This window comes from Podarcis pityusensis (assembly GCF_964106645.2).
Source record: "Podarcis pityusensis genome assembly, chromosome: 4".
In the NCBI taxonomy this organism is placed as follows: domain Eukaryota; kingdom Metazoa; phylum Chordata; class Lepidosauria; order Squamata; family Lacertidae; genus Podarcis; species Podarcis pityusensis.
Genome location: NC_138027.1, coordinates 53,486,039 through 53,508,872, shown reverse-complemented (window position 1 = coordinate 53,508,872; position 22,834 = coordinate 53,486,039). Strand labels below are relative to the sequence as shown.

Genomic DNA, 22,834 nt, shown 5'->3' with positions numbered 1-22,834 from the left:
CACTGCTGTTAGGGAGCAAGGGGGTCCCACCCAGTGGGGGGGACAGCTGGTGGCGGGTTGCAGGTGCCTGGACAGGCCGCCACCTCTGCCACCACCCTAGGCAACCCTCCCCCAACTGCACCGTATAGGGCTGGTGCTTTGGAGGAATGTTGGGGCGCCCTCGGCAGCCCCCATCATTTCCCAGTGCACCGTGCGGGTCCTCTAGGGCCGCAATTTTTTGCTCAGACCATGTGGGCGCCACCAATTTTAAGGGAGCGGCTTATATTCGAGTATTGTCTTTTTTTTTCTTTCCCCCCTTGAATTTTAAAGGTGCAGCTTATATTCGGGTGAAGCAGTACGGTACTGTTTATACTAAAATGATACAAGACAGCAAAAGATAGCACAAAATGGCTTACACTATGACATATATCACTTATGAAACACTAATTATTCTAATAAATTTCTATAATAATGCCAGTGAAAGCTGCCTGCTTTTCCTCCAGAATTGTTTTGACAGTATTAGCAAAGTGCAGTACTACTGGAAAAAGGAGAGGGGAAAGAAGGTAACATCTATGAACTATAGGTGTATATAACTAATTCCCCCAACTTAGAGATCCACCGGTAGCATTATGACAGCAACAGTCACAGCACCCATCACCATTGTCAGCTCAGACATATTTACATGCTTAGCAACAAATATAAGGCAGGAAACACCGACCTTTGACAAATGGCCAAAAATGAATGTAGGCATACAGAGAGCCAAAGGCATTTGTTCATAGTAACAATACAAAGGTTTAAATACTTACTTTCATTGGCATCTTTCCTTGTGTTTTTAATGAATGCAGAAAATTTAGCAAACACATCGTTTCCTGCAGAGTAAGATTCCAGATGATTTGGTGCAAGTTTGGGATATCTGAAGAATTTAAGACATAATAATTTAATCCTAACTCAGCGCTTCTCAACAATTTACTTAGGAGGTTACTGATTGGGCTCATATTTCAATAAGACTCAGCTGTGACAATCATATATCTTAATCATATGTTAACTACCTTATTTTTTTCCATTCCATGGTCTATATAACTTATTGATCTAAAACAACAGCCAACTTCTGCTTCCATTGAATCCAGCATAGCCAAGTACAATACCTTGGAGGTGCTAATTTTTCTTCTAGGAATTCCTCGATTTTATTCACATCTATTTTCACATCACCATCAAAAGTCATAAATGGAGGATTTGTTCCTGGAGCTAGCTTCTGTAAGTCTGCAGGCTTCCTAAAATGAGACAAACATTCTTTTTAGAAGAAACCTGTCCTTGCTTTTTAAAGTTAGCTATCTGATTTGGCATTAAAAATATTGTTATCTGAGGCTGCACTCCTATGCAGGAATAATTTCCATTGACCTAACCAGGGCTTACTTCTGAGAATATATGTATATATGTGCTCTGAATGTCATACTACTTAAAGATACGTTTTGCAGGATGGAATAATCAGATTTAGCAATCTGGAGACAACAAAGTGTGCTTAAATTCAGTTGAATTTAATATGCATATAATATTTACTGAGAACTTAAATTCCATTGCTTTAAATTGGCCTTTTCTGCTCCATTTTCTTTGACTGTATTCAGCATGAGAGTGGGGAATAAATATTTTTCTCATGCTCTTGTTACTTTTGATCTGTAAAAAAGGGATGTAGCCAACATTATAAGATTTTCATCAACAAATGTTGCAAGAAGAACAGGTGCTTTAGTCAAACTGAGTTGTGAATGTGAGCTACACAACTCTGAGAATAAAAGTTGCTGGGAGCCAAATAAAAGCTAACAGCACATTTCATTCTCAGAACTGCTTACCCTACATTCCTAGCTCAGTTTGAAGGGAAATCAAAAGAAAATGTCCAAGTCAACTCCCCAATCGCCAGGACACCCACAGAATTTGGTGTCAATTTTATACATCAGTTTTGTTTTCAGTACACCACTCTGATATTTTATAATGGTTTGTATATCCAGTGCTTTTTTTCTTTAAAAAATGTTTAGGGGTACTCTCATTTTCCCACATATTGAAATACTGCCCCTCAATGAGTCCAAACTTAGATTCACAAAATATTTAGGGGTATGAGTACCCCTGCATCCTCCCCCCCCAGAAAAAGCACTGCGTATATACAAAGAATAAATATAAATAAATAAGTATCTCTCAGAGTAAATAGAGATGAGTGCTTCTAATGTAAGGCTTTCAAAGACTTTCGGGTTTTATTTTAAAAATGAAAATGAAATATAACTCACCGTTTCAAATCCACAGTGGTAACATTAAATATGACACCCTTTAACCAGAGAATCATGAAGAGGCGCTGAGAAAATGGACAGTTTCCAATACTCTCCCCATCACTACCAGCCTAAAACAAATAACACTATTTTTAATTAAACAATGACATTAGTAATCATTGAGAAAATGCAAAAGTGGAAGCCCTGCAATAAGCAAATACAATCTAACTGAAACAATTCTTCTCAAGTATTTCAGAATACAGTGGTGCCTCGCAAGACGAAATTAATCCGTTCCACGAGTCTCTTCGTCTTGCGGTTTTTTCGTCTTGCGAAGCACGGCTATTAGCGGCTTAGCGGCTATTAGCAGCTTAGCGGCTTAGCGGCTATTAACGGCTTAGCGGCTTTAAGAAAAAGGAAACAAACTCGCAAGAACTCGCAAGACGTTTCATCTTGGAAAGCAAGCCCATAGGGAAATTCATCTTGCGGAACGACTCAAAAAACGGAAAACTCTTTCGTCTAGCGAGTTTTTCGTCTTGCGAGGCATTCGTCTTGCGGGGCACCACTGTAGTTTCTTTCCACCTTTCCTTCAGTCATGCAGTGGCGTAGCGTGGGTTGTCAGCACCCGGGGCAAGGCAAGTAATTTGCGCCCCCTAACCCGTGGATTTGCGCCCCCTAACCCTAACCCCCAGATGTTGCGCCCGGTGCGGCCGGCCCCCCCTGCACCCCCCACGCTACGCCACTGCAGTCATGCAGTGATGAAACCGCAGTTGCAAACCCGTTCCCACACAAACTCTTGCATTCCTTTGCATCTAAATAGAAAGCAGAAATCCAAATATGTTTTATACTGTTTTGCATTTTTTGTACCTTAAAAGCTGTAATTGATTAACTTCAGTCCTGCATGGATGTCCTTGTCAGGAAAACTTGGCAACCCCAGAAGATTTTCTTTAAAGAATTCCTCTCCCAGTCAATTGCCATTTCATATTTACTTATGTCAGAAACAAAAATGTAAAACCCCATTGCTTAGGACTTCTTGGGTGTAAATGTCTTCTAAATTGCAACCTATTATCAATAAACACTTTTAATAATGAAGTGGCAGCTGATGTAGTATTCCTTAGGTAACAGAATATTCTTCTCAAAAGAAAGACTATTCAGATTTTAAAACTTTACAATGAAATTTAATGGATTAAAGAACTACACAGTCAAGATCCTGTTTCCATTAAATATAAAGGTTTAAAGCTTGGCTTGCTCTAACAATTTGTTTCCCCCCAAAGTTAAATCATTACTGCCAAAGGGCTAGCTTGATTTTTCTCTAGTTACCTTGGAGACTGTAAATTTTAGAGAGTCGCAATCATCAGTCTCTACTTTCCAGGCCAGTTACACAGATGAAGAATGTGTTAGCATGAGAATTGCAGAAACAAAGCAGTCAATGGAATTATTAATTCATTTCTAAATTGAAAAGACAAATAATGTACAATCTAGTTACTGATACTGACTCAGCATCACTTGCCAATAAGGTATCCTGTCTTAAGTAAGAGGTGCTTGGATGCATTCTGAGGTGCTGTAGCATGGACTTCAAAAATTACTCAAGCCTGCCTCACCCTTGCACAGCATAGAATTTCAGTCTTTCTTGGAAAGCATTTAATTTCCACAGCAAAGTTTCTCCATTTTGATTTCTTGATTTAATACAATACAACATATAAGTGATTTATATTTGTTTCTCAACAGAAAGGGATCTAAATGAAATAGGCAGGTTGGTCAAACAAGTTTTGGACTTTAAAACGAACCCTTACGCTATTTCAACTTTCAAATGCATTTGAATGTAATGTCTGCACTACAATTTATGAATTAAACTGTGATTAATCAAATCATGCATTTTTATTAATCAAACACTCAAAGTTTATTAAATGAGAAATGAAAATCCTCAAGGTTTCTTGAATCAGAAAAGAAAAGATCAATATGTGCATAAACAGCTTCATTCACTTTCCTTTTGAGCACTCATGTCAGGAGTAGGGAACACAATTTCCTTTTTGTCAAATCACTTGATGCCACAATGACATCGGTGATTTGCCAGAACTTTAAAAGTCCTCCGCCGTGCCTTGCAAAAATCCTACTACACTGCTGATCACAGGCTAGAAGTCACCACCTGTCAGGTGATGAACAATTACTTCAAGCCAGGTTTGCTTAACGATCAGCTGTGCAGCTGAGTTCTCCATAGGAGCTCAGCCACACAGCCAATCCCTGCAAAAAGGAGGCTTGAAGTCTTTACACAGGAAACTCTGCTGTGCAGCTGTTACAGCCACATCTGACATCATATATGACATGGGTATGGTCTGGGGGAAACAGCCTTCTGGGACAAATTGGGCCTGCCCAAATATGCTCACAGACTACCACATGTTGTAGGCTCTCACCATGATTCCATGACTGGCTATACACATAGTTGGTACATTGCCCCATAGAGGTGGAATTCAGTGTATGGAAATTGGTACAGGATGTACTGTGTGCGGGTAAACAAGAGAACCAGCATAGATGGCTGCATGTGAAGTCAATTGTTTATCCTTCCTCTGAGCCACTAATTATTATCTGCTTCTGGATCCTACTGTGACCATGCAGTCCCATCAAATTACCATGTGTGGAACTAGTCGTATACAGCCCCTTTTGGTATGTGGGTGTCTCATTCAAGACTCATCAGTGCAGCATCTATGGGTATAATTATGGAATAGAGGTAGGCAAATGGTTCCAGGAAAATAACCATTATTAAACTGCATCCTGCAACTATTTTCATTTATTTCATTAGGGTGCCACTAGCAGCTACATGAATTCACTTCTGTAATGAGTTTAAGTGGATCATTGATAGGTCTTTTATAAAAGTGTGTTATTAAAAAGCGATCCAGCCAAAGTTAAGCACATCCATCTAACCGGTTTCAATGGAAGAATTAAATGCAAAATCAATCCCCCCCCCCCACTGAAGTAAACTGGATTTAAATCTGCTAGATTCATGTGTATTGTGCACAAAAGTTTTCTGTATCGTAAAACAGAACTTCAGTCTTTGCCATTCTTGAAAATAGTGTCTTCATTGAGGGAGGCAAACCCAGCTAACACCTGGATTTTATAAAAGTGTGCCACCTAGTGGTGCTGTAATATCTAGAATGTGCTGTGTAGTATAACTTTTACAAGCAACTTTCACTGTGGAGAGAAACATAATGCATCCTATGTAAAAGTATCAGGGTTATGTCTGGAACTCATACCTTAGACTTAACATTGATGTTAGTTAATATTGTTTATTTTGTTATTCATAATGTTCTTTTCTATTGAGGATTTATTTGGTCGTCAAGTTAACAACCTTGAGCACTTTTTAATGTAAAGGTGGTATACAAATGAAATAAATACCCTGCACTCTATCGATCAATGTATCTATCTATCTATCTATCTATCTATCTATCTATCTATCTATCTATCTGCTAGACCACTCCACAGGTTTTTATTTAAATTTAAATAAACCAGAACTTTTTGCCTTATTAATAGGCCCTTGAATGGCACAGTTTGAGAACTGTGGCAAAAGAGCATCAGGGGAGAGAAACTCCTCTTCCTTTTCTTGAACAGCATAAGCCACATGCCCCTAATATAACCTGTATCTGCCCCTTCCGCTTGTGAGGTAAAAATCCCCCTCAGCCCTCCATGGCTCAGTTAGCCTTAATCCCTAGCTAAATATACACACCCAATGGAAAACAGAGGTATATTTCTCCTACAAACCTCACAGCACTTTTTTCAGAATTAGTTTCATCTGTATTTTTATATTTTCAGCCGTAAAATAAAAAAAAAAAAAAAATTAGAAACCGTCAAAAGCCTGATACGGAATGGTGTGTTGTTTGATGTAGCTGGCACTTTTGGCTACTTTGCATATTCCTTTACAGGTCACTGGATTAAAGGGGTGATATTCTTAGCCTACACGGATCAAAACTGAATTGTTCTTCCTCGTAAATTCTGCTGAAAGATCCAGTTCCTTCTGCACTTTCCCCCTTAAACTGAGTAGAACAAGGTCAGAAGTACACAAGCAACGAATCAAATTCTATTTGCTATTTATCCTTTTGCAAGAATTATGGTTTCAAGGTGCCAATGCTATTTCTAATCCGTATTTAATAACATGGCAGGAGACCAGCTGAACACTGTACATCAATAAGAAGGGGAGAGAACTTTATAGCCTTGTTAAATTCTTAAGGGGAATTATTTTAACAAAAGAGCATTATATTCTGGAACACATTATAGGGCTGGGAAAAACAGATTAACTGGTACTTTAATTACACATCCTGTTTCATAGTTTAACATATGATACTTCACATTTCGTATATTTCTCACTCCTCTAAATGGAAGACACATTTAAAATAAAAAATCTATAACGTACCATGAACAAATACTTTTAAAAACATGAGAGGGCATTGGGAAAGCTTGGCAGGGATTAGATGGAGAAGGAAGCAATCTAGCAGTGTTGATCCTAATTCCTGTTTGGAGGCCAAATGGTGAAGTTAAAACATGAAAAGAATTGTTCTCTCCTTTGTGGGCAGGATTTGTTTATTTTTAAGTTAAAGATGGAAAATACCTTGGGTGCATTTTGTGAATAAAGGACTTGAATAAGTGGGGGGTAACCACCTTTCGCCATGAGAAACTTAAAACCTTGGTAAAAGTTTGGAAACTGGAACCAATGAGAACAGCAGTAGAGTAGTGCACAGAATAACAGTGATTAACACCACTGCTGTTAGTGGGGCTGAAAATGAGCGGTGGTGAAGTCATGTCAGGAGAGCAGAAGGACTTGTCTTATGTGAAATTCAAATCTTCCTCAGATTTTCTCCCAGAACCTGTTGCAAGCATCACTCAATCTAATGGCAAACTAAGGTGGTGAGTGTTGACAAAAATGGAACCAAAAAATGGGGATACTGAGAAACAAAAATGTTCTAGAATGCTCTGGGAAACTCCAGGGTTTGTAGAAGTACCCCCAACAAACTCCCACAAAATATTAAAAGATCTAAGGGAAACCCAAAAACAACCAAATGAGGACTGGGGATTTTCCACAACTGTGGAATGTTGTGTGTCGATTTGTAAAAGAAAAATGCATAGCCAGGCTGGGAATGACCTGCTGGAGGGCATGGCTTGTTGGCTTGAACTCAGAACAGCAACACTTCATGTCATGCAACATTTCTGCAATATCTGCAATATTATACAAGCAAAAGTGGTGGACTCAATGGAGAGCCAAACATACTGCCCTGCTTTTCCCACTCCATTCCGCCATGGCATCCAATTAACCCTGAACTCAACTGCAGCACCCCTACATAAGCATATAAATTACACAGCACTTGGCATGGGCATCTCTCTCTCTCTCTCTCTCTCTCTCTCTCTCTCTCTCTCTCTCTCTCTTTCTTTTTCTTCTTCTTCTTCTTCGCCCTCATGCACTTAGCACAGTGGTGTCAACTGTGCTCTTGAAAACTATGGTGAAATGGTCATGGTGAAAAGAATGAGCACTTTGCAGAAAGAGCCAGGCCAAGCACAAATATAGCAGACTGCCAACACCTCTCTTCTCAGAACCATTACAGGTACCCCACCACACAGCGTTGGTGTCAGAACCTAACATACTTGGCCTTTTCCTGGTGTTCATGAGCCCCAGCAGGGTCCACCAGGGTTGGAAGGTGGTGCGCTCTCCTTCATTAGAAGTTTTAAGGCAGAGGTTGGGTGGCCATCTGTCATGGATGCTTCAGCTGAGAGTCCTGCATTGCAGGGGGTTGGGTCGCTTCTAACACTATAATTATATGGTTCTATGGATGTCCCCAAAACAACCTAATGATGCTTCATACAGTTTCTTTATCATTGCCTCATCATTCTCCTATGAAAAAATGATGAGGTGTTGTTACAATCCTAATCCACTAACATTGGCAGGTATAGTAAAAAAATAGTAAATATAGTAAATGGCAAAACTCAATGCATTTCTGGGGCATTTTATGCCACATGTGATTTTTTTTCTTTCTAGAAGGAAAACAGTAACTACTAACTGGCTGAAATTTGTGGGCATGGTACAAGTGACATTTATCAGATTATTACCCTCTGTAAGTATTTTCATAGGGGAACTCTCTTCTTCATTGTTACTGAATATAGTCTAGAGGTAGGTCCTCACATTCATAAGAGTATTCCTGCCTATATTCTTGGCTGTTTCTTGGATGTCAAGTCACAACAGAAGGCAGCCTCCTGTACAGCAGCATTAATGTCTTGTGTAGCACCTGTCATAGGGCAGGACCCAAGCTCTGTTGGAAAGAAACAACTGTGACTTTGAATTGGAGTTGCAGTTATTATTCCCAGGAGCACCACATACGAAAAACAAGCTACATAACTAGCAGCTGAAATGATCATTTGGTAATCTATTGGCACATAATCTCTTCACTCTTTCATCAGTACAGAAACAAACATTAGCAAATGGAAATGTATACAGTACTTTATCACATCATGGGATTTTATTATCAGCACTAAAATCAGATAACCTTCACATGCTACAACACAACTCAAAATAACTTGGTTCTAAGAACAAGAGCTGTGTGATTCCCTCAGATCATCAGACATTAGTGACTGGAATAGGGCTGCATGGTTCTATAGTGATGGCCTACTGCTCTCAACCTCCCCCCCCCCCCGCCTGCGCCCCAAATCTCTCTGGCCACTCGCTACTGTGGAGCTGGTAGCCCCTCTCCCCTGGGATCAATAGTGGAAGTTCAGTTCCAGTGACCTGGGAAAAAGGACATAGGCAGAAAGAAGAGTGGAAGGAATGTTGTGATGGAAGAAGTGATAGTGTGTGGCATCATGAAGGCAACCAAGGGAGCTGAAAGGACAGAGCAGATTTTGAAGATGTGCAGAAGGCTGCAAGGAGAAGGTGATGAAGAAGGTAGTCATATTACATGAGCAGAAGTCTTTCCACTCAATCAGTTGCAGCACTGGACACCAACCAAATAAATAAATAAATAAATAAAGCAAGTTAGCAAGCTATAGGAACCAGCCACAGGGGCTTAATAACACAGTCACTTGAAGAGTTATGAAAGGAATTCATAATTCCAGCTTTTCCTAAGCTGCATTATAGAACCATATGTTTTCTGCCTTCTCTATTTAAAAAGCTGCTAAAAAAGATGAGTTGAGTAATAAAGAAATCTTTTTTGATATGTTTTTCACACAAAAAATTCATGAACTCCATTCCAAGTTCTAAATATAATACTTTTGAGTAATTTAAGAAATTATGGTGATCAACATAATTTTTCCAAGATCCAAAGTAAATTCATAGTAATCTGGATACATTGAATGTGTCTGTATACCAAGTGAGACCATTTGTCCCTCCATTTCAGTATCAGCTACACGGACTGGTTGTAGCTCTCCAGGGTTTTGGACTCAGGGCTTCCCCAGCTCTACCTGAAGATGCCATGGACTGAACCTAGATCATTTTTCCTGTCGGACAAGTGCTCCACTACTATGACCCTTCCACAAACAGATGAGTTTTCTTTACATTTTATTCAACTTCCATTTAAAATAACAAGGGATGCAATCCCAGTTCTACTTATCTGGGAGTAAGCATCTGAGTAGATATCATTAGGGCTGCAGTGCAAGTCACTGATGGTGACCGTGTATGAACCCTTCCTTAATAAATGACAAGCAGGGGTCATTAGTGTAGTGCCAGCAGAAGCAATGCTGCATATGAAGCCTCTGGCTGACCCCCCCACTCACTGCCCCCTTTGTTCATGTGATGGTGAATGTGATTACCCTTTTCTTCCTCGAAAAGTACATAGAGCTGAAGCAGGAAGTTGAATCAGGGACACTCTTTCCCGCTTCATCATTCAGCTCTTTGTGCTTTTAAAAGCTCAGATTCATTCTACTGGATCTGTTAACCAGTTCACTTGGAAAAGGGGTGTTTCTGTACACATGCTTTCTTTCTCTCAGGTTGGGGCTGATTCAGGGGAGGGGGATGCCCACAGCACTCATTCAAAAATTAAAAAGATGCCCAATGACCTAGAAAGATTGGTGATTCCATCAATAAAGCAAGCAGGAGAAGGGTGCTTGCAAATTAAATTCCATAGATTTAAAGCACTAAACTGCCAATGGAGTATGCCACTTGAAACATTTTATTGTAGTTCAGTTCTGGTTAAAGGAGTCATTTATGAGTTCCTGCCATTTCCCCACAAACAGAGGCTGCAAGCAACCTTCTTCCCAAACCGACAAAGTATACGTCTCAATCCCTATGGCTTAAAATCAACTGCACTCTGTTGCCACAGTCTCACAATGGAGAAGATGGGTTTCCCCTGCTCTCAGAGCATTAGCAAATGTTCTGCTGCTCCCATAGTAGTGTCCTGGTTTTGCATTAAAAAAAAAATCCATTTACCTTAAGCAAACCTCAGAGGATCTGCTTTGCTATGGATAAGCATGCAAGCTTATCTGAACTTCCCTGAACTTCTTTAGTAGCAAAGGGACTTTCTCATTTCACTTAAGGAAACACTTGCTTAATAAGGCAAAGACCAAGTGCATTGACTTTTTAAAAAACTTACATCGAATGTTAGTGCTGTAACAGATGAAAATGAAAAACAACAGTTTGATAGAGCTATTTTCCGCCAGAGAGGAGGAGAACCGTGGAAATTATATATGGTTTAAAAGAGAGGTTTAAAAAGGCTGTGGGCACACTAGAAGATGACTTGGTGGTATAGCTCAGTTGGCAAAGCATGAGACTTCATCTTAGGATTGTGGGTTCAAGCTCCATGTTGGGCAAAAAGATTCCTGCACTGCATGGAGTTGGACTAGATGAACCTCATTAATTCTATGATTAATTAACTTAGGCTGAAAAATCAAAGAGTTTCTATTATTAGCATTGTAATACATTGAAATAATGGCTCAGTCCCAATAGGAAATTTTATTATATTGGCCCCTAATCTCCATATTTAGAATTGCTTACAATTTCTCATATTGATCTGTTAGAAACAGATCAAGTATTTGGAATACAGTGTATAATCCTGTTTAGAACATTCTCCTGAGAAGAGGGAAAGCCTCCCTCTGGCCTTGAGGGCCTAACCTTGCATTATCTTTTCACCTGAGCCATACTTTTATCTCATTTGGGTTTGACCATTCTTCTAAAGCAAAGTATTTGGTCATCTACATTTATAAGTTGTTTGCTAATAAAGTTCGAGGTCAATTTACATGAAAGTTTGGACTGGATATGAGTTTTAACTGAACTGGATAGATACATAGATGAAGAGGCCAGAACAATAATCTCACTAGAGCAATTGTGGAGGCAAAGGACTTCACCAGTTTAAAAACTTATTTGGATAGCTGTATAAAGGACAGGGTATTGGGTTATCTTCTTCTTTGGGAAATACCCATACCTAAAAAAATTAAAGCAGGCAGAGTGAAATTGGCCCATTTTTTTAATGTTGTGGCTGGATTTTTCTTGCACTCTTATTCTTTTCTCATAAATATTTCTGCTGAACACGGTTGCATAAAAAGAATTGCTACCCAAAAACCTGAACATCAAGTGCAAATAACCAAAGCCAAAATAGACCAAAGAATCATGACGAGCAGTACCAGTGCTTAACAGGCACTCATGAGTTTAGGCAAGTTACTCCTCTCACAGATCAACAAATGTTCATAATAAAGTATAAACTCTGAGTGACTCTGTATACATTTCCCTATTAACTGCAGTCTCCTTTAATGGCATGAGCGTGTATATTTACAAGATTCCCTGCAGAAGCATATATCTGCCAGTTTATTTTAACCTTTCATAAGCAGTTTATCCATATTTTCAGGGATGCAGAATGTGGAACAGGGGTGGCGAACATCAGGCCCAGCGGCCAAATTGCAACTCTCCAAACCTGTCTTTCTGGATTTCAGTTCTCAGGCTGCATAGGCCCTCTCCCCAGGCTACATCCTTCCCCAGCCTTTCTCCACACCTTCTGCAAGTGCTTTTGCCTGGCTGCAGCTGGAGGGAATTCTTGGACTGTGGTAATGCCTTTTGCTGGCCTGGAGGGAAGTGTGTATAGAAACATCTGACTTGTGTGTTGCTGGAATGCCGCTTACTATACAAAAGTAGATGCAGCTATTGTTCCACCCACTTTTGCCCCAGAGCGCCATCCACTTTTGCTTCTGGACCTTACCCATCACTGGCATCCAGCCCTCATAGGTTTTCCCACAAAGGAATGCGGCCTTTGAGCTGGAAAAGGTTCCCTTTGTAGCCCTGAACCTCCTTTTTATGCCTATCTTTTTCCAGATCTGGGATGACAGTAAGCACCACCACAGGGCTGCCAAGACATTGTGCCACCTGAAATGTGGAACAAATAGCACCCCAGCTGCTATTCCATGTACAGTAGCCAAACAGACTGACAGTTGAATCTTATCGCCACACTGGTAATAGGACAGCCCCATCCACTGCATCTGAGGCAGGATGCTACTATTCAACTTTCAACAAATAAACAAATAATAAAATATTGCAGCTGCTCCCTCCCTGCATCTTATACCTGAGTTGGCCCTGCACCACTCATTTGAATTTTGCTGAAAACCTTAAAGGCCTAATGATAGGTTACATACATAAGGAAACCCTCTGTTGGGAAATTGTGGGGGCGGGGAATAATATTGAGCAGAGAAGCAGTGGGTGAGGAAAGAGTTAGGCACACCTATCCCCACAGTTTCACTGCTTTAATTTCTCTGCTCTAGCCATTTACAGTGGTATCTCGGGTTAAGAACTTAATTCGTTCTGGAGGTCCCGTTCTTAACCTGAAACTGTTCTTAACCTGAGACACCACTTTAGCTAATGGGGCCTCCCGCTGCCGCTCCGCCACACAATTTCTGTTCTCATCCTGAAGCAAAGTTCTTAACCCGAGGTACTATTTCTGGGTTAGCAGAGTCTGTAACCTGAAGCGTCTGTAACCCGAGGTACCACTGTATTTGTTTTATTGCCCCTTGAATATGGGTTTAATGTATAGCGCTACCCCATATGTCACATTGGAGGAAGAAAAAGAAACAGACAAATCTTACAAATTGTAAATTACAAATTATATTGTAAATCCCTATCCCTACCCATCATTATAGCACTAAATTAATGTACAGACCCTGGGTTTTATTTTAGTGTTTATTAATGTTTTGGTTTTGCTATATTCAATTTTGTTGTTTTAATTAGATATATTGTAAACAAGCCTGGGATCTTAATTGATGAAGGGTGGTTTTAAAATGAAATAAATAGTTTACACAATCATAACCAGAAATCTGCATGCTTTTTCAGTCACTTGAATGCTTTGTATGGCTCTAAGATGTAACATGGCAAGCTCTAAACTTGACTTGTTTTGTCTGCAACTTCTGCACTGTCCATACCAGGATACCTAAACTTTCAAGTTGTCATGCATGTACAGGCCCCAGAACTTGGGGGGATTTGTGGGTAAATAAATGAATGCAATGTGTGATTTTTCAGTTGTCTGTAGTGGATCTTATTACTCATGATTTGATTTCCCCATACATATGTCATACATACATACATACATACATACATATGTCTCAACAGCTTCTGAAAGTATACCCCATTGTACTTCAAAAAAGATGTGCTTGTCCTAACTTTAGAAAATGCAAGGAACTTAGATACTATAACTACAGTATCAGCAAAAGCCATAAAGTTCAGTACACAAATGATATACCCCAAACCTGAATGCCTTTTCACTTAAAAAACCCACCAACACATTCAGAGTGAGGTGAGGAAAGTTCAAAGTATGTGTAATGTATCTTATTACTGTACTCTTCTACTTCTTGCTGGCAGTGTGATACATATCATTTGTCAATTCTACAATTTGTAAGGAAAGCATTACTTTTTTGAGCATGATGCAGCTTCATAGCATGTCCCTATTTAATCGTGAAGTCAAAAGTAGATTTATCTCTGACTTTAATACCCAAATCATCTTAGTAAAACTGGATTTTCATCTGGCTGTTTTAAACAGCACTAGCTTAGCCAATGTACTTTATAATAGCCAGAGGATCTATGTAGCTTATATCTGCAATGAAATCTTGTATACAATATGTTGAGGCAATTTACCATATGTAGTGGCAACCTCTGGGAAACACATAGGCTTTTAAAGGTAATTTCTGTTGGAGGGAAAGTTTGTGAGCGCTCTTAGGAAGATTCAGAGCTCTGCCAAGCTCACAGAGAGAAATTGTTCCAAAATGTTTGCTTTCTCTCTTCTTGATCAGGAGGAGCGATGGAAGCAATACTCCGGATCACTTCAGAAATGATGATTTAACTTACTGTAAATCACCCTGTTGCACTCGCAAGGGTAAATTTTCCAGTGCATGTGTAGTGGGATTCTAAGCCATGGCCACCAGCATGAGAGGGAGCTAGGGAACAGCAGGTGCGAAGCCCAAAGCTGTCGATTTGTGCGCAAAGTCTTGGACTGCATTTCAAAGCAACTATTGGAAATCCTGCCTTAACTACCCCTATTCAGGTGGCGATCCTGCCTCTAAGCGCACTTCGCCTCACAACCAGCTCGCTTTCCAGGCGAATGTGCCCTTACCTTTACGAAGAGGGAGATGTCATGCTCTTGCGCCTCTTCCACCGGCGCGGCGAGCGGGATCTGCTCTTCTGCCGCCGCTTCCTCCTCCTCCTCCTCCTCCTTTCCCTGCATGCCATTCACCCCGAGCACATCCCCGGCCTCCGCGGCCCCTTCGACGGCTCCCTCCGCGGAATCGTCCTGCAGGTGGTTGGTGCGTTCATCAGCATCCTCTCGCGCCGGCTCCGCCGCTCCCGAGGCCGGGGGAGCCTCCTCCTCCTCCTCCTGGGCGCCCGCCTCGAGGTTTCCCGGGGCTTCGCTTTCCTCCGCGCGCGCATCTTCTTCTTCTTCATCTGCCGGGGTTTCCTCGGGCGCTTCTCCTCCTCCAGCATCCAGTTCCCCCTCAGCGGGAATTTCTCCGCTTGGGGCTTCCCTCTCTTCCCTCACAGTCTCTTCTTCTCCCGCGGGAGCCTCCGGAGGTTCCCGCTGCTCTCCCAACTCGGCCTCAGCCGCCTCAGCCTCTCCGTCGAGCTTTTCTTTTTCGCGCGCTTCTTCGCTCGTCTCTTCTCTTGCATCTCCGCCGCGCTTTTCCTCTTCCTGCTCGCTCTCTCCTGTCACGGACTCCCCTCCCTCTCCGACCACCGGCTGCTCCTCACTCGCGCCCCGACTCTGGCCCGTCTCCCCCTCTTGTTGTGGGGGCTCCTCTCCTTCAGAGCTCCCCTCGACCGGCCCCTCTTCACTCGGCCCCCTGGTGTGGAGTGACTCCCCTTCTTGTTGTGGGGGCTCCTCTCCTTCGCGGGTCTCTTCTCCGTCGACCGGCTTCTCTTCGCTCGCCCCCCGAGTCTCCCCCGGCTGCTCCCCCTCTTGTTCCGGCGACGCTTCTCCTTCAGGACTCCTTTCCTCGTTCACTGGCGCCCCCCGACTCTCGCCTGGCTCCGCCTCTTGTGGGGGCTCCTCTCCTTCAGGATTCCTTTCTCCGTCCACTGGCTCCTCTTCACTCGCCCCCCGACTCTCGCCCGGCTCCCCCTCTTCTTGTGGCGACGCCGCGGGAACTGCTGCCTCCTCAGCTTCTCGGCCCCCCTCAGTCTTTTCCTCGCCGGCGGCGCCCGCAGCCGCCCGCGTTTCGTCCCGCTCTGCAGGGCGTCCGGCCGGACTTGCCTCCCCGCCCTCCTCTCCCTCAGGACTGGGGGGCGCCTCTCCATCTTCGCGGCTTTGCTGGCTGCTGAGGCTGCTTTCTCCCGTCTCGTGGCTCTCGCCTTCCTCTTCGCGGGCTTTCTCCTCAGGCGTTACGCGCGGAGCTTCGTCCTCCGCGGAGGTGGAGGCCGGGGGCTCCTCCGTGTCCTCCTCTCCCCTCTCATCCTCCTCCACTGCTCCGTTCTCTTTCCCGCCTTTCTGCCGCGCTTCTTCTTCGGCATCCGGGGCCAGAGCTGCCTCGAGCTGCCCCTGCGCCTCGGCCATGCCGACCTCCTCAGGGAAAGGGCGTTCTTGATTGCAGGTGACAGGTGCGCGTCCCTGCGGACCAAGGGCGCCTCGGCTCTCACGCAGCTCCCGCTCCCGCTATGGCGACTGTGCCCTCCTCCCTGCGCTCACACAGTCGGATTAAGTCTGGGACTTGGCCAGCGACAAGGGTCACATTCTCGACTCCCCATCAGGGAGCACGCCGGAGCGGTGCGCGCATGCTCAAGCGCAACAGTTGAGCCCTCACCTTTCTTGCCTCGCCTGCCAAGAGGGTTTTGCTCCCCGGACTAAGAGAAATTAGGAGGACGATGGGAGTAACAGGGTCGGCCTGGACATCTAAGGGGAAGCTGCCAGCGGTGCAAAGTGTAGGGGAATTCAGAGTAGGGCATCGGACAATATTGAGAGAAAAGAGGCCAAAAGGGAGAGACAGGAGAACAGGTGGCAAGAGGCTAAGAACAAAAGGAAACAGATGGGCAAAACTGGGACAGGGGCTCAGGGATGCCTGGGCTTTTTTCTGCAGAGAGCTCCATCTACACCCTTGCTCCTTCTTTTGCTTTGTTGTTATTTCTCTGTGTCTAGTTGATTTTGTAAAGCCCCAAACTGTTAAAGGTGGGATTTTACCCTATTGAAACTAGATTAGAGGAACAATTTACATGGCATGTTCTGAAGGCTGGCTGGACAGCCCTTGCATGGGTATATGAATTTCAGTGCACACTCAACACACGATGCAGTGTGCACTTCACTGTGCCGCCAGCCCAACCCATGCCGGGCAGCTTTGTGACAGTGTTGCAAGTACACGCAACTCAACCCACTGCCACTGTTGGCCAGTTTCTGAAATGCCTTATGGTTCAAAGCGGGCAGGAGTTTACAAAGCAGGACCAACACACACTAGCAGTAAAATGGAATAACATGTTCAGAATTTCCAGTTCTCTGCGCATGCAGTTTCTCACAGCAAACCAGTTGGGTGCCTTTTACTGTGATGGTGGTTCTGGCTGTGTTAGTGATGGCGACATCCAGATTGTGAATGAACTTGGGATCAACTAAGCAATGTTCTTATGCACCCACTTTGGCACATCAGAAACTACCGTAATTTACTGCCTAGGATTCTTCACATTATTTACTGTGTCACTCGGGTGAACATGGACCTAGTGGCAATCTTTTTTTTTCTTCCCTTTTTTGGTGGAGTCCTTACAGTGCAGTTCCAGATACACTTATTCAGAAGGGAGAGGGACCATGATAGAACACATAACTGGCATGCAGAAGGTCTGTTTCAATCCCTGGCATCTCCAGGTTTGTTCTTTGTTCAGTGATCAGGTGGCAAGTGATGGGCAAGACCATGGGTAGGCAAACTAAGGCCTGGGGGCCAGATCTGGCCCAATCACCTTCTAAATCCAGCCCGCAGACGGTCCGAGAATTAGCATGTTTTTACATGTAGAATGTGTCCTTTTATTTAAAATGCATCTTTGGGTTATTTGTGGGGCATAGGAATTCATTCATTTTTATTTTTTCCCCAAAAATATAGTGTGGCCCCCCACAAGGTCTGAGGGACAGTGGACCGCCCCCCTGCTGAAAAAGTTTGCTGACCCCTGGGCAAGACTTTTGCCTTAGGCTCCAGAAAGCTGGTGAATCAGAATAGAATAGACAATTCTGGGCTAGGTAGACTAATGATTTGATCTGGTATAAGGCAGCATTTTATGTTTCATTGAGGCTTACTCCCTAAAAATGTGTTTATACTCACCTTATACTCATTATACTCCCCAAGGAATAAGCTCCACTGAATTCAATGGGATATACTTCTAAGTAAATATGTCTAGGATTATGCTGTCAGACTTCTGTTTTATTGCTATCGCCATAAGCAAAAGAACTCAAGTTCTGACATACGAAATACTCCTTTGCTTTAGCCCTTTAATCACTACAACTCTGATTTTGTGGGCATGGAACCTATCCAAATACTCAGGTGATATTTTGGCAGTAAAGACTGCACCTAACCTTTGATGTGTTGATTTACAGCAGTTTGGGGTTAAAGGGATTACTATTCCCAATACCAGGGATCTGAAATAAAGTCTCCCTCCCCCCTCGGAATGTGAAGGTTTATAAGGTTTACAATGTGAGAAACAATGAGGAACACAAAACCTACTGTCAGGGTAAATAAATCATATGAAAGGAAACTTTGAATTGTCTGTGTGAAAGGAAACTTCATATTGTTTGAGGGCCACTTTCTCAGTGTATCACTGAGCAAGGTTTAGCCACTGAAATTCTGGGGTGCTGGACATGTTCTTAAGATGGGCACACTTATTTCTAGCTTGAATCTGACATACTGCATATTCCTTCCACCTTTCCCCATCCAATTCCCTCCTCTCCTTGGCAATAAAAATGGAGTCTAGTGGCACCTTTTGTAAAGTATAGCTTTACATAGTGTAAGATCTGGTGATGGTAGCAATTGCAACCACAGTGCTGATGTTTCCTAGTTCTTCCTCCAAAGAGCCTTTGGATCAGGCCAATGGTCCATCTTGTGCAGCACCCTGTTATCACAGAAGGGGTGTAACCCAAGACCATACCCACATCACAGAAAAGGTGGTCTACAACAGAAATTTGAATGTTGTTGTTTTTCCTGTCTGCCAGGTTATCTGATAATCTGCCCATTCCTTTGAAATGGTGATTACCAATTCCTGCCCTCCCTCCTTGCAGAGAAAACATTTGGTCAGTTTGAGAGTCAAAATGGTTTCAGGACGGTCTTCCTGTGCTGCTCCAGACATGTGGTCCACATATCTATGTTTGTGCTTGGCTGGTACATTTATGAACATTTATTATATATATAAGACCTTAAATTTTTTATTATAGTAGTAGAAGAAGAAGAGTTTGGATTTGATATCCTGCCTTTCACTCCCTTTAAGGAGTCTCAAAGCGGCTAACATTATCCTTTCCCTTCCTCCCCCACAACAAACACTCTGTGAGGTGAGTGGGGCTGAGAGACTTCAAAGAAGTGTGACTGGCCCAAGGTCACCCAGCAGCTGCATGTGGAGGAGCGGAGACTCAAACCCGGTTCCCCAGATTACGAGACTACCGCTCTTAACCACTACACCACACTGGTACATCTGCAGCAGCAGAAATGGATGCCTTCATCTGCCCCAGCTACAACGAAGTATGTCTCTCCCACAGCCACAGCAGGTGCTGTAAACTTTGAACAGCTTGACCTTACCCCCAAAGGCACACACCTCCATCGTCTCCCGAGACAGATGGGTGCCAATGGACCAGAATGGTACCATGGCATTGCTGAGCAAAAAAATTAAAGTTGTGAAATGCACACACATAGTGATCATTAAACTTTATTCTAGCTACATGTTTATTAACAATGTGATTTGTTAAGTCCTATGTTTTTAACTATTCTGTTATCTGAGTACCTCACACTACTCTTGTCAATAATATTGACAGGGAACATGAAAAGCCACAGACTTGACCTCACTACCTTATAAGTGATTCCCAGGATATTAATACAGCTACTTAAATGCAAGGAATTCGTAACTGGTCCAAAATCAAACATAGAACATAAAACCCCAACTGTTCAATGCCTCTAGAAAAATATGGCAATTGTAACCAGCAGAGAAGTAGGCATCAAATGAGAGAGGGGATTTCAAGGGCAAACTCACATAATCTTGCACTGATTAACGGTATTTGCTTATGAAGTTCAGTTTTTCTTTCATGAAACAATAGATTAGCTTTACAAATACTTGTTAAGAGTCAGCCAGAGTGATATTTGAAGGCAGTTTAAAAATTACCTTTGTACCAAGGAGAAGAATGTAGGACATTGATACTGACATCAGTCTCGTAGAGGTCAGTTAATGACTTTTCACAGCGGTGATTTGGGTTTTATAATCCAGTCAAAGTTAAGAGTTAATTTTAAGGTCCCACTTATTTGAGCAAGAAGTTAAGCATGTTGTTAACTATCTCTTATGGAAACTAGTGGGGCTTTAAAGTGCTTCATTGCATGATCCTGTGAATAATGTGATGCCTGTGGATATCCTGTGAATAATGTGATGCCATATGGAAATGTCAAACTAAGAGCTTTGGTAGCGGGTGGAGAGAGAGCAGCAAGATACTATTGCAGGAGATACACACAACTTTCCTCCAGGCTGATCTGCTGCTGTTGGCAACTCAGTATTCTGATAGCAGGATAAAGGTTATGAATGGAATGCAACTTGTATAGTTCCACTGTTGCTACTGAGATTCTGTGTGTAACCCTGCAAGTGAAAAACTGTAGCTTTGGCAGATCATGTGCATTGTATGCAGAAATGCCCTGTGTTCAATCCATGATACATCCAAATAGGGCTGGGAAATCTTGAGAAATGGACAATACTGAGGATCAGCCAGCTTTTAATTAATTAAATTAAATTAATCACATATTTATAATATGCACTTTTATTTTTTAAAAATCAAGGTGCTATACAACACATGAGAAAAATATCAACAAGAGCATCCACAGGTGCATCATTAACATGTCAATAAATCATCAATAAATGGCTTAAAAATAAAATTAATATTACAAAGGCCTGTCTAAACAGTATAGTTTTCAAAAGACACCTGAAAGAAGGGAGGGTCCCTAGTAAAGGCCAACCAAATCACAGGAGCATGGAAAACCACCAGAAGCGCACCATTAGAGGATCTTTGTGAATGAGGTGGAGAAACAGATGGTCTTTAAGGTACTTTGGTCCTAAGTTGTTTTGGGCTTGGTGAATTCACCCCAGTACCTTGAATCTGGCCTGGCAGCAAATTGGCAGCCAGTACTGTAATCTGTTCCTGTGAGCAGACTGGCTGCTGTGATCCGCACTAGTTGAAGCTTCCAGACCAGAAACAAGGGCAACCCCACATAAAGTACCGGTACATGACAGTAATCAACCCTTGAGGTTACAAATGTATTAGGAATGACAGCTAAAATGTGGAAGCATTTTAGTATTTCTGGATAAAAAGGAAAGCATATTCATTTTACCATTTGAGCCTTTCGGAGCATAACTGGTTAAATGATATCAGGAAATGACTTCAATTAGGTTACAAAAGCAACAAACAGTTTTAAAGACTAGCAACACCTTAAAGACAGACATACTTATTGTGGCCTAAGTTAACAAGGATTGGAATAGACTTCATCAGATGCATCACAGTTCATCCTCAGTCAACAGATGCACACATACACAGAAAGAAATGTAAACTTTGGGGTCAAAAAGCCATGAAAGTCAAGTAGTACAGTCCCTGCTATTTCTATGCAAAGCTAAAATGTGTACAAGATAAGCGCGGCTAACTGCTGATAATGCTATCTTCTAAGCTTTGGTATGCTAATTTAATGCATGTAATGGGACAAGGAAACAGCACAGGTTTTGGCTGAGTCCTAAACAAATGCAATCAAGCCTGCTGATAAATTCTAGTTGACCTGTTTCATGTTGAAGTATCTCTTTGAAGTTTCTTTTGTTGGAGAAGTCTGACTTTCAGGTCCATAGCAGAGAAACCTAGGAGACTGAGATGTTCCCACCCCACCCCCATGCTTCAGAATATTGCCATTTTTAAAAATGCAGATTCAAGTTTGTCTATTCTGTGTAGACAGCAGGACTTACACAGGCATTAAATTGGCATAGTAAAGCTAGAAAAATTGTCCAGGGTGGGTGGGTGAGATGTAAGAATAAATACAAATAATGATATGAAATTATTTGGAGATTTTTACGTGTATTTCCTTGGTCATAGGGCTGTTGGGTAGGATAAGGAACCACATGTTTTTAATGGGCCATTATTATTTAGTATTCTCCATAGGTCTGATCCATTGCACTGACAGCACAGCAGCCACACATGGAAAAATCTCTGTGGGCCTCATTTCCCCCAGAAATAGGCATTCATGGGGTGTGTATGCAGGTATCACATCCAGTCATTATGGGGAGTGGGGTGCCTCTGAGTGATATAATGGACTGATCCAATGATTGCTTGTGTGTGTACAGTGAGGAAGGGGAGTGAAAACTGAGCTATTGCACCCTATAAGGGTCCCCCCAGGCACTTCATCCACAAAGGACTGGATCCTTAAAAATTCAGTCTGTTTGGTACTGTATTCCACCAGGCTATGATTGGTTACTTACTATCTACTTTGACCGAACTAAACCTAGAAATCTTAGGGGGTGGGACTGGAGCAAGGCAAAAAAAAAAAGCCATCTGGGTATAATGTTCTCAGCTCCCCCTCAGTAAGCTGATTAGGGACAATCAGCTCCCTTCACAGCTGCTTAAATTCATCCCACTGAAAAGGAACAAGCATCAGGAGAAGGAAGAAAGGCATTTGTATGAGCAGAAAGTGGAACTAGCTGGAGGAGGAGAAAGAAGGAAAAACAGGGAACGCCACAACATTTCAAGCACATTAGGCATTATTTGGTGTTAACATTATAATTATTTAAATGGCTTTTTGCTTATCGGCACATTTCTAAACCGTTCAAGGGATTTTGCATTTATATACCAAGGCAGAGAAAGCTGCCTCCTTCTGGTGAAAGGCTCTGAGACCACGCAACCATTATTTGTTACATTTGGTATCGTGCCCCCCCCCCCCCGCAATGATGCTCAAGATGGCTAACGTCAAAGTAAAATACAAAATAGCAATCCAAA

The 22,834-nt window shown here is 42.4% G+C and overlaps 1 protein-coding gene across 2 annotated transcripts in view; it reads right to left on the bottom strand.

The window, feature by feature from the left end:
• CLIC6 (chloride intracellular channel 6) overlaps nucleotides 1-22,834 on the bottom strand; it is a 120,832-nt gene that overhangs the window by 4,912 nt on the left and 93,086 nt on the right. Inside the window, exons 1-4 of one of the 2 annotated variants that reach the window (XM_081004440.1) lie at nucleotides 14,777-16,383; nucleotides 2,253-2,362; nucleotides 1,125-1,250; nucleotides 786-892 (exon numbers count right to left, since the gene is read on the bottom strand). In XM_081004440.1, the coding sequence (XP_080860566.1) occupies nucleotides 786-892; nucleotides 1,125-1,250; nucleotides 2,253-2,362; nucleotides 14,777-16,210 (1,777 nt within the window). In that variant the 5' untranslated portion in view covers nucleotides 16,211-16,383. Of the gene's footprint in view, nucleotides 1-785; nucleotides 893-1,124; nucleotides 1,251-2,252; nucleotides 2,363-14,776; nucleotides 16,384-22,834 lie in introns of those variants that run through there. The other variant, XM_081004441.1, reaches the window with a different exon arrangement.